This window comes from Chionomys nivalis, chromosome 9 (genome assembly GCF_950005125.1).
Source record: "Chionomys nivalis chromosome 9, mChiNiv1.1, whole genome shotgun sequence".
NCBI classification, from domain to species: Eukaryota; Metazoa; Chordata; class Mammalia; order Rodentia; family Cricetidae; genus Chionomys; species Chionomys nivalis.
In genome coordinates, this window is record NC_080094.1 from 11,601,959 (window position 1) to 11,614,417 (window position 12,459).

A 12,459-nucleotide genomic window follows, 5' to 3' on the forward strand; every position below is an offset into this window, starting at 1 on the left:
AGCCCTGGCTGTCCTGGAACTCACTTTGTAGGCCAGACAGGCCTCAAATTCAGAACTTCACCTGCCTCTGCCTTTGCCTCCTGAGTACTGGGATTAAAGGCGTGCAGATCTGTAAAGATCCTGGCTCTTTTTTGCTTAGCTATTCCACAATTTGATCTGCTCCATCAGAATCCTTTAGCCTGCCTCCCAGGCTAAATGGCCGATTATCACCTTACTTCTCTCCAGATGTGTTTGACTGTCCTAAGGGAAAAGCACAGACCGCTGTACTCCCCTGGGATTTACTGCTTTTTCTTTTCTTTGTTTTTTGAGATAGGATCCCTTTATGTAGCTCTGACTATCCAGGAAATATGTAGACCAGGTTGGCCTCAAACTCATTGAGACCCATCTGCCTCTATTTCCCAGGTGGGATTGAAGGTGTGCATCACCATACCTTTCCGCCAAGTCTTTGCTTGCCTGGAGAAGTGCCTTATCACAAAGCCCAGGTTGACTTGAACTCTAGGTAACTTAGGCTGTCCTTGAACTCAAAGCAGTTCTCCTGAGTCAGCCTCCTGAATGTTGGGATTACAGTTGGGTTTTGTTTTGTTTTCTTTCTTTTTTGAGATAGGGTCTCATTATGCAGTTCTGGCTACACTGTAACTCACTGGGCAGAACAGGCTGGTCACAAATTTACAAAGCTATGCCTGTCTTTGCCTCCCATTTGCCAGATTAAATGCCTACATCTCTATGCCTGGCTACAGGTATAGTTTTAAAGATCTAAATTATTTATTGTGTATCCTACATGCATACACCTATGCCATACCTTGCACGTGGAGGTGAGAGGACAGCTCTGTAGAGTCAGCTCTCTTCCTGCCTTCCAGGCCTCAAACTCAGCCTTCAGCCTCACTGAGCTACCTTGCCATCCGTGTGTGTGCTGTTCCCTTTGCATGTGGTTCACTTTGTTTTTGTTTGTTTGTTTTTGTTTTTGTTTTCAAGACCGGGATTCTCTGTGGACAGCTTTGGGGCCTGTCCTGAAACTCACTCTGTAGACCAGGCTGGCATACGTGGTTCACTTTGTAAGACTCCCACAAGGGCCATGACATTTTACTTAGTAATTGTCAAAAGTAGATCACAGTGGAGAACAGCAGTCTTAAGAATGTTCAAGGAGGGCTGGAGAGATGGCTCAGTGGTTAAGAGCATTGCCTGCTCTTCCAATGGTCCTGAGTTCAATTCCCGGCAACCACATGGTGGCTCACAATCATCTGTAATGAAGTCTGGTGCCCTCTTGTGGCCTGTAGACATACACACAGACAGAATATTGTATACATAATAAATAAATAAATATTTAAAAAAAAAAAAAGAATGTTCAAGGAATGAGAAGCCAGGTTTGAGAATGGCAGTCATGACTGGGAGATAGCTGAGCTTTGGCATGGCAGCCTGCTCAGGGGCCCTGCTTGTGGGCTTTCAGGCTGCTCCAACAGCAGTGCCTTGTCAGGCTCCGGTTGTGCCCGTCCTAGGTGTGTGCTCTCTCCTCTCTCCGTTGTTGTTAGTTTGCAGTGCTGGGTATGGCACCTAGCACTTAATGTATGCTAGGTCAGGGCTGTTTCAGTGAACGGTAGCTCTAGCCCTATGAAGACACAGTACTCACTCATTTTCCTAGGTTTCTCGGCTATAGGTGGTTCAGGAATGATTCTGATTTTGTCTTCTCTAAGCATACACTCCCAGCATGCTTTGCAGTTTTCCATCCCTGGGAAACTAGAAGTCATACTGCTGCTAATGTCCATGAATTTGGTTAATTTTCAGTCTCTTCCACCACGGAAAATCCAAGGAGAAGAAAAATCCAAATTTATCTTGTGAATGAGTCAGCTGTCAGCATGGTTTAGCCCGAATCAAGTTTGTGTCTGAACAAGGCCTACCTCTCTGGGGTAAATGATTGTCCAACGTTCTCTGATGACTTATACAGACAAGGTTGTCTGGTTTCTGTGCTACTGCACACGGGACTGTGGCTCAAAATACAAAATTTCAAACTGCTAAGAATAAGGGATACAAGCTCACAGTTTTTTTTTTTTTTTTTTTTTTGGTTTTTCGAGACAGGGTTTCTCTGTGGTTTTGGAGCCTGTCCTGGAAGGAACTAGCTCTTGTAGACCAGGCTGGTCTCGAACTCACAGAGATCCGTTTGCCTCTGCCTCCCAAGTGCTGGGATTAAAGGCGTGCGCCACCACCGTCCGGCCAAGCTCACATGTGCACCACTATGCCTGGCTCACTGAGAATTGCCTCCTTTTTTTTTTTTGTTTTTTTGAGACAGGGTTTCTCTGTAGCTTTGGAGCCTCTCCTGGAACTAGCTCTTGTAGACCAGGCTGGCCTTGAACTCACAGAGATCCACCTGTGCCTGTCTCCCAAGTGCTGGGATTAAAGGAGTGTGCCACCATTGCCCAATGAATTGCCTCTACTTTTACCCTTGCAAGGTAGATCAAGAAAACACATGCTCTCTTGGAGTATTTGGCTCTTCCTTTTCCTTCCGTCTTTCCTCCCTCCCTCCCTCCCTCCCTTCCTCCCCCGCTCCCTCCCTCCGTCCCCCCCTCCCAGATTTATTTATTTGATGTATGAGTGCTCTATTTGTGTGTACACTTTTACGACAGACGAGGTCATCCGATCCCACTGTAGATGGTTGTGAGCCACCATGTGGTTGCTGGGAATTGAATTTAAATCTCTGGAAGAGCAGCCGGTGCTATTAACCACTGAGCCATCTCTCCAGCCCGGAGTATTTGGCTTTTAAAACTCTAAATCACATGAGATTGTGTAGGATTTGGAGTAAACAATTTCCAAGTGCTATGATTGATTTGCCATAAATGTTCTAACCCTTGGGACCTCTTGTCTGCAGCCTTCCTCAGGTCTTTCCTGCTTGCTTCCCTTCTGGGGAAGGAGAGAAGGTGGGAAGTCAGTGAGGCTGCTTGTCAGCAGTCTGGGTGGGGGGCTGATGATACACGGGGAACCTTTGTCTCTAAGGAAGATTGGGCTTTCTCAGTTATCTTTGTTTTCTTTTTCAACCTTGGAGAATAAAAGACTATCATGCAAAACAGTTGTTACAGATTTAATATTTCATGTTTGTATGTGTGTACATGCATGAGTTTATGTGCACCATGTGGGGACCAGAGGGCACACATGGGGTTAGAGACAGTTGTGAGCTGCCTGGTGTGAGTGCTTAGAACTGAGTCTAGGTCTTGTGCACGAGCAGCAGGTGCTCTCAGTCTGAGCCAGCTCTCATCCCTTGCTTGAGTTGTCACTGCCTTTAGTTCTTGCAGTCTATCTGATACCTGATTAAAATCAGGAGCGAGAGCAGTGGCTTAGTGGTTAAAAGCAGTCACTGTTCTTCCAGAGGACATGGGTTCAGTTCCCAGCACCATATGGCAGTTCTCAACTGTTTGTCACCCCAGTTAGGGGATACTACACATTCTTTGGTCTCCTCGGGCACTAGGCACACGTGTGGTATGCATATAGGCAAAACATCCATACACATAAAATAAAAATCAGTCTTTACAAACAAGCATAATTGTATTTGAAGGGTCTCTCTGTTGGTTCATTACAATAATGTGAGATTGTCTCACAACGAGAAGTGGAAAACATCTTTCTACGTTGATGGGCGGTCCTTTTATTTTTTTTCTTTTTTTTTCGAGACAGGGTTTCTCTGTAGCTTTGGAGCCTGTCCTGGAACTCCCTTTGTAGACCAGGCTGGTCTCGAACTCACAGAGATCCGCCTGCCTCTGCCTCCCGAGTGCTGAGATTACAGTCGTGCGCCACCACTGCCCAGCTGGGCAATCCTTTTAAACCACACCCACCAGAAGTGCCCAGGGTCCAGGTTGGCAGCCGTCCGCAGCGCAGTGGGCTGCTCGCCTCAGCCCTGGAGGTGGTTTGTGCTTGTTCTCAGTACAGCTGCTGCCACGGCTGGGGAAAGGAAGGACTTTCTTTCTTTTTTATTTTTTTTTAATATTTATTTATTTACTATGTATACAATATTCTGTCTGTGTATATGTCTGCAGGCCAGAAGAGGGCACCAGACCTCATTACAGATGGTTGTGAGCCACCATGTGGTTGTTGGGAATTGAACTCAGGACCTCTGGAAGAGCAGCCAGTGCTCTTTGCAGTACATTCTCTGAGTCTGATTTACAGGCACACTCATCAGTGTCCAGGGCCTGAAACTGTTCTTTATATGATTTTGTGTTGCAGAAAGTATAGCTCCTACCACTGAGCTCAATGCACTTTGCGTGAAACTGGAAAGAAAACCAATGTATAAGCCCGTGGACCCTCACTCTCGGATGCAGTCCACCTATAGCTACGGCATGCGTGGAGGTGCCTATCCCCCCAGGTATGTGCTGGCGTGGAAATAGCTGGGATGTCTGTAAATTGTGACAGGAGTCATGATTTGACCTGACTGGGGTTAGGGTGTGCCATTGGTGCTGTCTTGGCAGATGGCCGGAGCAGGTTCCTCGGGAGCAGCTGCTCACACTCACCGTCCGGCCACCCTGGGCCCTGCAACACGTGCTTCCTGCCTGCTGTTTGTTGACTGTTGTACTTTGTCAGACACTAAGACTGATGAACACTGAGAAGTACTGAAACCTAGTGTGCTTCCAGAATGCCTGTAATCCCAGCGTCAAGAGGTGGAGGCAAAAAGATCACCTGCTGCATAGTAGCCTGGCCAGCCTGGGCTACATGAGATCCTGATGTGTTGCTGCAAGTCTTTGTTGTAAGGAGTGAGATGTTAGTGAATAGACGTTTTATTTTCCTCCCTTCCTCTGATGAAGTGGGAAGTAGCAAAACCTCAAAAATACAGACTTTGAAGTTGAAGGAACCGACTCTTGAATTTGGTGTTACTGAAATTTCAGAAATGAGGGTCCTTTCTAAAAGGCTTCACCCTTAAAATCCCCAGATTGCTTGGGAGATGTGCGAGTGCATAAAGTGAGCTGAGTTTCTCTGAGCACACGCAGTCCATCCTGGACCCTGTCAGTACAGCCGCATGGAGAGTCAGCCACGAGCTTGACGTCAGTGTGACTTGTCCCCTGCTTGTCTGTCTTTCCTCTGCAGCAGCTGCAGTTCAGTGTGAGCCTTGAGGCAGCCTCCACTGTGCTGCAAACACAGTGATGAGACCACAGTACAGGAAATGTGGGATTTGCTGAAGAAGGCATGGGTGACTTACCAACCGGAGACTGAAACCTCCACCCTCTATTTGTAGGTACTTTTACCCATTTCCAGTTCCGCCGTTACTCTACCAAGTTGAGCTTTCTGTGGGAGGACAGCAGTTTAACGGGAAAGGAAAGACGAGACAAGCTGTGAAACACGATGCTACCGCCAGAGCACTGAGGACTCTGCAGAATGAGCCTCCACCAGAGAGGCTGGAGGTGGGTGGACACAGGCCTGGGACAGCCTGCTGCTGCTGACGCTGTCTGTAGTCATAGGCTGACAGCCATTGACATTCTGTGGCCTGGAGAGGTCTCCTAAATGTCTCCGCAGGAAAGCTGAGCAGCCTTTCCTTTCTTTCTACTCTGGCACAGCCTGAGTGATGTGGACATGACGGGAGTGTGCTGAGAAGGCTGGGGGCTCTTTCTCAATGCTGACACCCGAGCTGTTGGAGCTGCTGATTGATGTGCGCGCTCTCTTTCTCTCTCTCTCCTTTCTTTCACTGTGTAGCTCTGGTTGGTCAGAACTGGCAATGTAGACCAGGCTGGCCTCAGACTCACAGAGCTCTGCCTGCCTCTGCCTCCCAAGTGCTGAAATCAAAGCTGTGAAGCCAGCACACCAGCTAGACCCCACTGATTTGTGGTATTAAGTTAGAGAATTGCTGTCTTTCTAGCACACTGTCCCAGAACACGGTACAGGTTTTTGCTCACCCTGCAGCTTGGCAGGGCTATAGGTGTGGCAACTTGTCCGCTCTGCTTAGTTTTGGCACAGGAAGTTCACCAGCAGTTGGGAGGGCCTAGTGACAAAATGACTCCCTCTGCAGGGACCTTAGTTCCTGTTTAGTTCCCTCTGCTGGGACTGTTTGCACTTCCTCACAGTTTGGTGACTGAAGAATGCGTGTCCTGGGGCTGGAGAGACGGGCTCAGTGGTTAAGAGCACTGACAGCTCTTCCAGAGGACTTGGGTTCCGTTCCCAGCACCCACATGGTGACTGTAACTTCAGTTCCAGAAAATCTAACACCTTCACAGACATATGCACAGGCAAAATACAGTGCAAAAGAGCATCCTTGAAGACAGGAAATGGAAACTGGTTCTTAAGGCTCATTCCCAGAAATCACAGCCTGGCTCCTGCCATGTTTTATAGGCTAGGCAGGCCTGGAGCCTCATGTTTTATGTTGTTTTTATTAAAGATCACATTAGATAAACTCACAGCTTAATTCTTGTACATGTATAATCCAACTGCTTCTCGGGCATTCTCAGTGTGGAGAAGCCACTTCTGGAAGAGAGGAGTGTTTATGAATTTGGGGCCTTTCTTTGTCTTGTTTTCCTATTGTGGAAGGTTGATGCTAATCATACACTGAGCTATGTTATCAGCCCTGGGCTGCAGTTTAAGACTTCCATTGTTAGGAAAAGAATCTGAATGGTTTTTCTTTTCTGTGACTGAAGAGTCATCCTTTTTTTTTTTTGGTTTATTTGAGACAGTGTTTCTCTCTGTAGCCTTCTCTGCCTTGGAACTCACTAGACCAGGCTGGCCTCCAACTCAGAGCTTTGCCTGCCTTTGCCTCCCAAGTGCTGGGACTAAAGGTGTGTGCCACCTCTGCCTGGCAAGAAGAGTAATTCTTAAATTGTCAGTCAGTAGCTGCTTGAGCAGCTCTATGCTAGTGAGAGAGTGTCTCGAAGGGTGGGGCCTTGGGTGATGTCTGAGGTGGCCTGGTTCCCTCACACAAAGTTAAATTTCAAACTAAACCTTTTAGATGCTCAGGTTTCTATGGCACTTGGTTGTAAAATGGGCTTTAAGAAGTGCCCTATAAGAAGCAAGCACAAGGCCAGGGAGTGATGTACCCCTCTGTTCCCAGCTGATTAGGAGGTTGAGGCAGGAGTGTCCCTCGAGTCCAGCTTGAGCAATATGGCCAGCCCATAAGCAAAAGAAGGCCAGGGCCCTTCCTGTTGAGGAGTTAGGACCCATCCAGGCACTGGGCACACGATGCTGATGAGGCTGCAATGAAAGGGCCCTCGCTAGGAAGGAAGCGAACACATTGTGGAGGAGCAGGAGAAAGCACTGATGTGGATCTGGAATAAACGTGTTGCTGTGGGTCTGCCTGGATGGTGTCTGTGGGTCAGTGGTCAGTGCCCAGGAGCTCTGCTTCTCTTATGACCTTTACGGCTCGCTCACTCTCTTGTGGGCGGGTCTGCTTGATGAACTGACCCACACAGCAAAGCCTGTTAGCAAGTTCAGCCAGGAGTTCCTCTTAGGGCTAATCCTGGAAACAGAAGTTGACAAATTTGGCAAAAGAAAGCTACAGTGCCAAGCTAGCAGCTCTGGCCAGGTCCGGATCTGCTGGTGCTGTGTTGAGCTAGCTGTCCAGAGTCTGCTAAACTCTGTAGAACCCATATTCCCAGCTAAAGAGAGGTGGCCTGGGCCCCTCTGAGCCCTCCTGCCAGGAATGAGGACTGGTGAACCTTGGTACCAAGGTGGACTCTACCCTGGTTGAGGATACTTTATTGGTTTGTGCCTTGGCTGTTTGCCTGCTGCACTGTGTGAGCCAGCGCTATTGGGCATTCTGGTCCTCTGCATTATTTACAGACATGGTTTCCAGGGCCTCTATAGTATGCCTGTGCGCCTACCACGGAGGGATTTTCCTCCGACTGACTCTGGCTTGTGGACTTGGCCATTCTTATTCTCCCTAGAAGCATTGGTGCCTTCTATAGCACCGCCAGGCCCATTGTACCCCAAGGCACTGCTGTGGCTTATTATAATGGGTTTACTAGCTGAATTTGGACAGTATTTGACATGAGGCTGAAGGTTCAGTTCTCCATCTCTGGTTCATTGCTAACTCTGTAAAACTGAGGTTCAGTTACTATAGATGGATTAACTGAAAATTGAGTATTTTTTTATGTTTTAATTTTTTTGAGACTATAAAGTTCTGGCTATCTTAGAACTCATCCTGTAAACCAGGCTGGCCTTGAACTCAGGGATACACCTGCCTCTGACTCCTGATTACTGGGATTAAAGGTGTATATCACCATACTTGGCTCCTCAAAGTTGACTCCTAACAATTATTTTTCTGTAGATGAATGGAAGAGAATCAGAAGAAGAAAACCTCAATAAATCAGAAATAAGCCAAGTGTTTGAGATTGCACTGAAGCGGAATTTGCCTGTGAATTTTGAGGTAAGACATGCACAACATTGTCTTTACCAGATCCTGTCAGGATTCATGATGGGATCCGCGTGCTCCTAAATCCTGGAGTAGTGCTCAGCTAAGGTGGCCCTTCACATTGATGGGCTAGACGGTCCCCTCAGAGCAGGGGTTACTGTGTCTTCCTGCGAGTGTCTGTGGGTCTCTGTCCCTAGGAAAGTGAACTGTGCCATACTCGTCTTCACACTTGCACACAGGCCCTGTCCCTCCCCTTGCTCTGGAAAGCAATGTTCCCTCCCAGATCCTGTCTCTTTAGGTGGAGGCTTAGTCAGACTGGCTGCGGGACATTGTACCCAACAGGAATAGCCTGAAGGAGGATTGTTGGTTTTTTGTTTTTTTGTTTCCTCTGACGGGGTTTCTCTATAGCTTTGGTGCCTGTCCTGGAACTAGCTCTTGTAGACCAGGCTGGCCTTGAACTCACAGAGATCTGTCTGCCTCTGCCTCCCCGAGTGTTGGCGGCGTGAAGCTGTTATCTTGTAGAATATTTTAATTCTGCATTTATAATGATCCCCTCATTTTATTTCATAAAATGCATATCTTCTCCTGATGCATGTTTCCCATTTACCCTTCATCCCATAGCCAGGTCAGAGTAACTGTCCTATGATCTGGCAGGTGATGTCCACTTCCCACCATGGGGCAGAGGCAGGGTGATCTGTGCTTGCCTCCCAGACCAGCCTGTGTGAGAACTGTCCTTGTTCCCTGCTTCAGAAATCAGATACTCCTGTCTTATATGCTGTCTTCCCTTGGGGAGGCACCATGTGGCTGGCTAGGGTAGGAAGGAGACATGGCATAGAGTGACAGGGCTAGTTAGTTGCTGGGTGGAAGCTGTATCCCAGACTCTCCCTGAGCGTTCCCTGTAAGGAAAGGAAAATCTGCCCTTTCTTAGGGTAGTATTGCACGAGAGTGCAGCTTTAGAGACAGGAGAGAGGATGGCCAATATGAAGGTGTCCGGCTCCCCAGATCACCCTTCAATTCTTGATAAGTTTGTCAGCCATTTTTACTGGTCACTGGCCTGAGTCTCAGAGCTTTTTGGAGCCTTTTATTGTGGTGGATCTGGGGATTAGGTTACCCCCCTTTTCCACGTTCACAACTTGCTTTTAGGAGTAGGTAGCATTCCAGAGACATGTCAAGCAGCCACCAAAGAGAAACCGTCAGGGTGCCCCCTAGTGATGGTCTTGTAAGGTGTACTACTTTTTTCTTTCTTTCTTTTTTTTAAAGATTTTATTTATTATGTGTACAACATTCTTCCTTTATGTATGCCTGCATGCCAGACGTGGGCGCCAGATCTCATTACAGATGGTTGTGAGCCACCATGTGGTTGCTGGGAATTGAACTCAGGACCTCTGGAAGAACAGTCAGTGCTCTTAACCTCTGAGCCATCTCTCCAGCCCCTACTACTTTTTTTTTTTTTTTTCCTACTACTTTTTTCTTGCTGTACTAAGATACTACAACCAAGGCAGAGTCTGTTTTGGCTTCTGCATCCAGAGCAGTAAGAGTCCATCCATCATGGCAGCAAGTGGGTAGGCGGGGCTGAAAGAGCAGGTGCTGAGTCTGTGTCTTCAGTGGCAAACATGAAACAGAGAAGTGGAATAGGATGAGACTCTGTATTCGCAATGCTTATCCATGGTGATGTGCTACTTTCTTAGCACCTCCTTGACCTCTTCAGACAGTGCCACCAACTGGGTACCAAGTGTGTTCTAGTGCTTAGGGCTGTGGAGATATTTTCATGCAAATAAGTACATGAGGTAATGATGTGGAACCATCGTGGTTCATCTCTAGGTGGTGCTGGTTGAAATATTCCTGATGAGTGACTGTCAGGTCAGAAGGGTCACAGCGGCATCTGTTGGTGGATTGAGCAGGGCCTGCCTTTTCTGATGCTTGTGGCAGATTGTATGGCCCATACTGGATTCTCAGAAAGTATTGTTGAATAAATGAACACAATAGTTAATTTCCAGTCAGGTTCAGTGTGGGCTGTGAGGTCAGAGTAAGCCAACATATATTTGATCTGAGGACGTGTGCACCTGTGGGCTCCTCTCCCATGGACAGCTGTTTCTTTGACAAACTTTGTTTCCTGGGCATTTCTTTCAACTGCTTTCAAAACTGTCAGATTTGACAGGACAGCCTGAAGCAGGACAGATGTGTGACTGGAGGGACTTTAAGCTCATGCCGTGGTCGTACAGGAAGCTGAGCTCTGCTGTCACCTCACACACCCCCTCTTCCTGCACTCCCCACTGTTCTTGGGGGTGTTTTTACTGTTCTGCTGTGCAGCCCAGGGCCTCCTTTCAGTCTTATCTTTGTGGTCACCTTTCATCTCTGACAGTCCTCAGCCTTCGTGAGCTTGGTGAGTTGGTAGTTGAGTGCTCTCATTCTGAGGGACTAGATTCAGGATGTGCATCTTTTCAAAGGTAGAGTCCTTCTCAGAGCCCCGTGCACCACCACTGTCCCACTGGTGCATTGGGTCAGGGCTCTACAATGGATGGGGTTCTTGCAGAGAGTCTCTTTCTTCCCTTGGGATGTGGGACCTTTTGAGGACACCCTTGAGTCTGGGAATTAGTGAGCATTCCCATTGTCATCTGTGGGGTTGTCCCTGACAACCGTCTGAATTTCTAAGCCTCTGCTCTGCTATCAATTAAACCTGTCCTTTCTCTCCCCTCTGATATTCTGCATGTGTTCACAGATGGTTATTAGATCCCTCCACATGCATTTCTTTGAAACACGTGTGCCAAGCAATGTGCCTTACCACTTTTAACAAGTGTCTGTCACGCTTTCACTCAGTCTTTCCCTCTGACACAGGTGGCCCGGGAGAGTGGCCCACCCCACATGAAGAACTTTGTGACCAGGGTTTCAGTCGGGGAGTTTGTAGGGGAAGGAGAGGGCAAAAGCAAGAAGATCTCCAAGAAGAATGCAGCAAGGGCCGTGCTGGAGCAGCTGAGGAGGCTGCCACCTCTGCCTGCTGTGGAGCGAGTGAAGCCCAGAATCAAGAAGAAAAGTCAGCCCACATGCAAGGTGAGAGCCTGTATGGCAGGCAGGGCTGCAGTGTTGCAGTGGTTGGGGTAGAAGCCTGGCTGCTGTCCAGCACCACAGTTTGCAGTAGATGCTTCCCAGGCAGCACATGAGCCGCAGGTGGAGTAGAGATGGTTGAGAACAAACATATCCAAGTGTCAGGTTAACATGGGGGTGGGCATCAAAGCCTGTTGGTCTCTGTGGAATGGGTGGGGCAGTAGACCACCTGTGGATTGTCTTGAGCCACCTCTAGTTCAGGGCTCAAGGTGGAATTGGCACACACAGGGCTGGGTCTTGGGTAGCAGAGCCCTTAGAGACTGTTCTGGAAGAGTTTTGGATATTTGAATGAAACAAAACAATGATCAAGCCCATGTCTGGGGGCGGGAGGGAGACAACATTGACCAGCTGGGTAGTGGTGGTGCCCTCCTTTAATCCCAGCACTCGGGAGGCAGAGGCAGGTGGATCTCTGAGTTCAGGGCCAGCCTGGTCTACAAAGTGAGTTCCAGGACAGCCAGGGCTGTTACACAGAGAAACCCTATCTCTGAAAAAACAAACAAACACAATGAAAAACATTGACCCAGGGGGCTGGAGCAGCAGTTAAATGGCTCAGCAGTTAAAAGCACGGCTGCTCTAGCAGAGGACCCTATCTCGGCTCAGTGCCACACGGTGACTCACAACTGTCTGTAACTGCAATTCTAGGGAATGTGACTCCTTCCGTCCGTGGACACCAGGCATACATGTGGTAATACATGCAAACCAGACATTCATACACATAAGATAAAAATAAATTTTTATTAAAAACAAAAAGAAAATGTTGACCCCTGTTCAGCACTTGAAGACAGGACTTGGGTCATCCAGTGCCCATTTTCTTAATTTACCATGCCTCTGCCACTTACCAGTTCTCACCTGCGGTGTCAAGTCACTTAGTCACCTGACAAGTGCTTTGGGGAAGGAGCCTCCTTTCCCAGGCTTTTCAGCTGGCGTGTGTTTAATTCATAATATTGTTTTGTTTTTGCAGTACTGGGGATTGAATGAGGGCCACAGGTTTGCTGGCTGTGCCCTCTACCACTGAACTGCATCTTCCAGTTAAGGGCTTACACAAGTTTCAGTGG

General features: G+C 48.0%; 1 protein-coding gene across 2 annotated transcripts in view; it reads left to right on the forward strand.

The window, feature by feature from the left end:
* The window catches only part of Stau1 (staufen double-stranded RNA binding protein 1), a 39,118-nt gene that overhangs the window by 19,052 nt on the left and 7,607 nt on the right, over positions 1-12,459 (forward strand). Inside the window, exons 2-5 of one of the 2 annotated variants that reach the window (XM_057781806.1) lie at positions 4,201-4,339; positions 5,204-5,369; positions 8,219-8,317; positions 11,120-11,350. In XM_057781806.1, the coding sequence (XP_057637789.1) occupies positions 4,260-4,339; positions 5,204-5,369; positions 8,219-8,317; positions 11,120-11,350 (576 nt within the window). In that variant the 5' untranslated portion in view covers positions 4,201-4,259. The remainder of the gene's footprint in view (positions 1-4,200; positions 4,340-5,203; positions 5,370-8,218; positions 8,318-11,119; positions 11,351-12,459) is intronic. The other variant, XM_057781807.1, reaches the window with a different exon arrangement.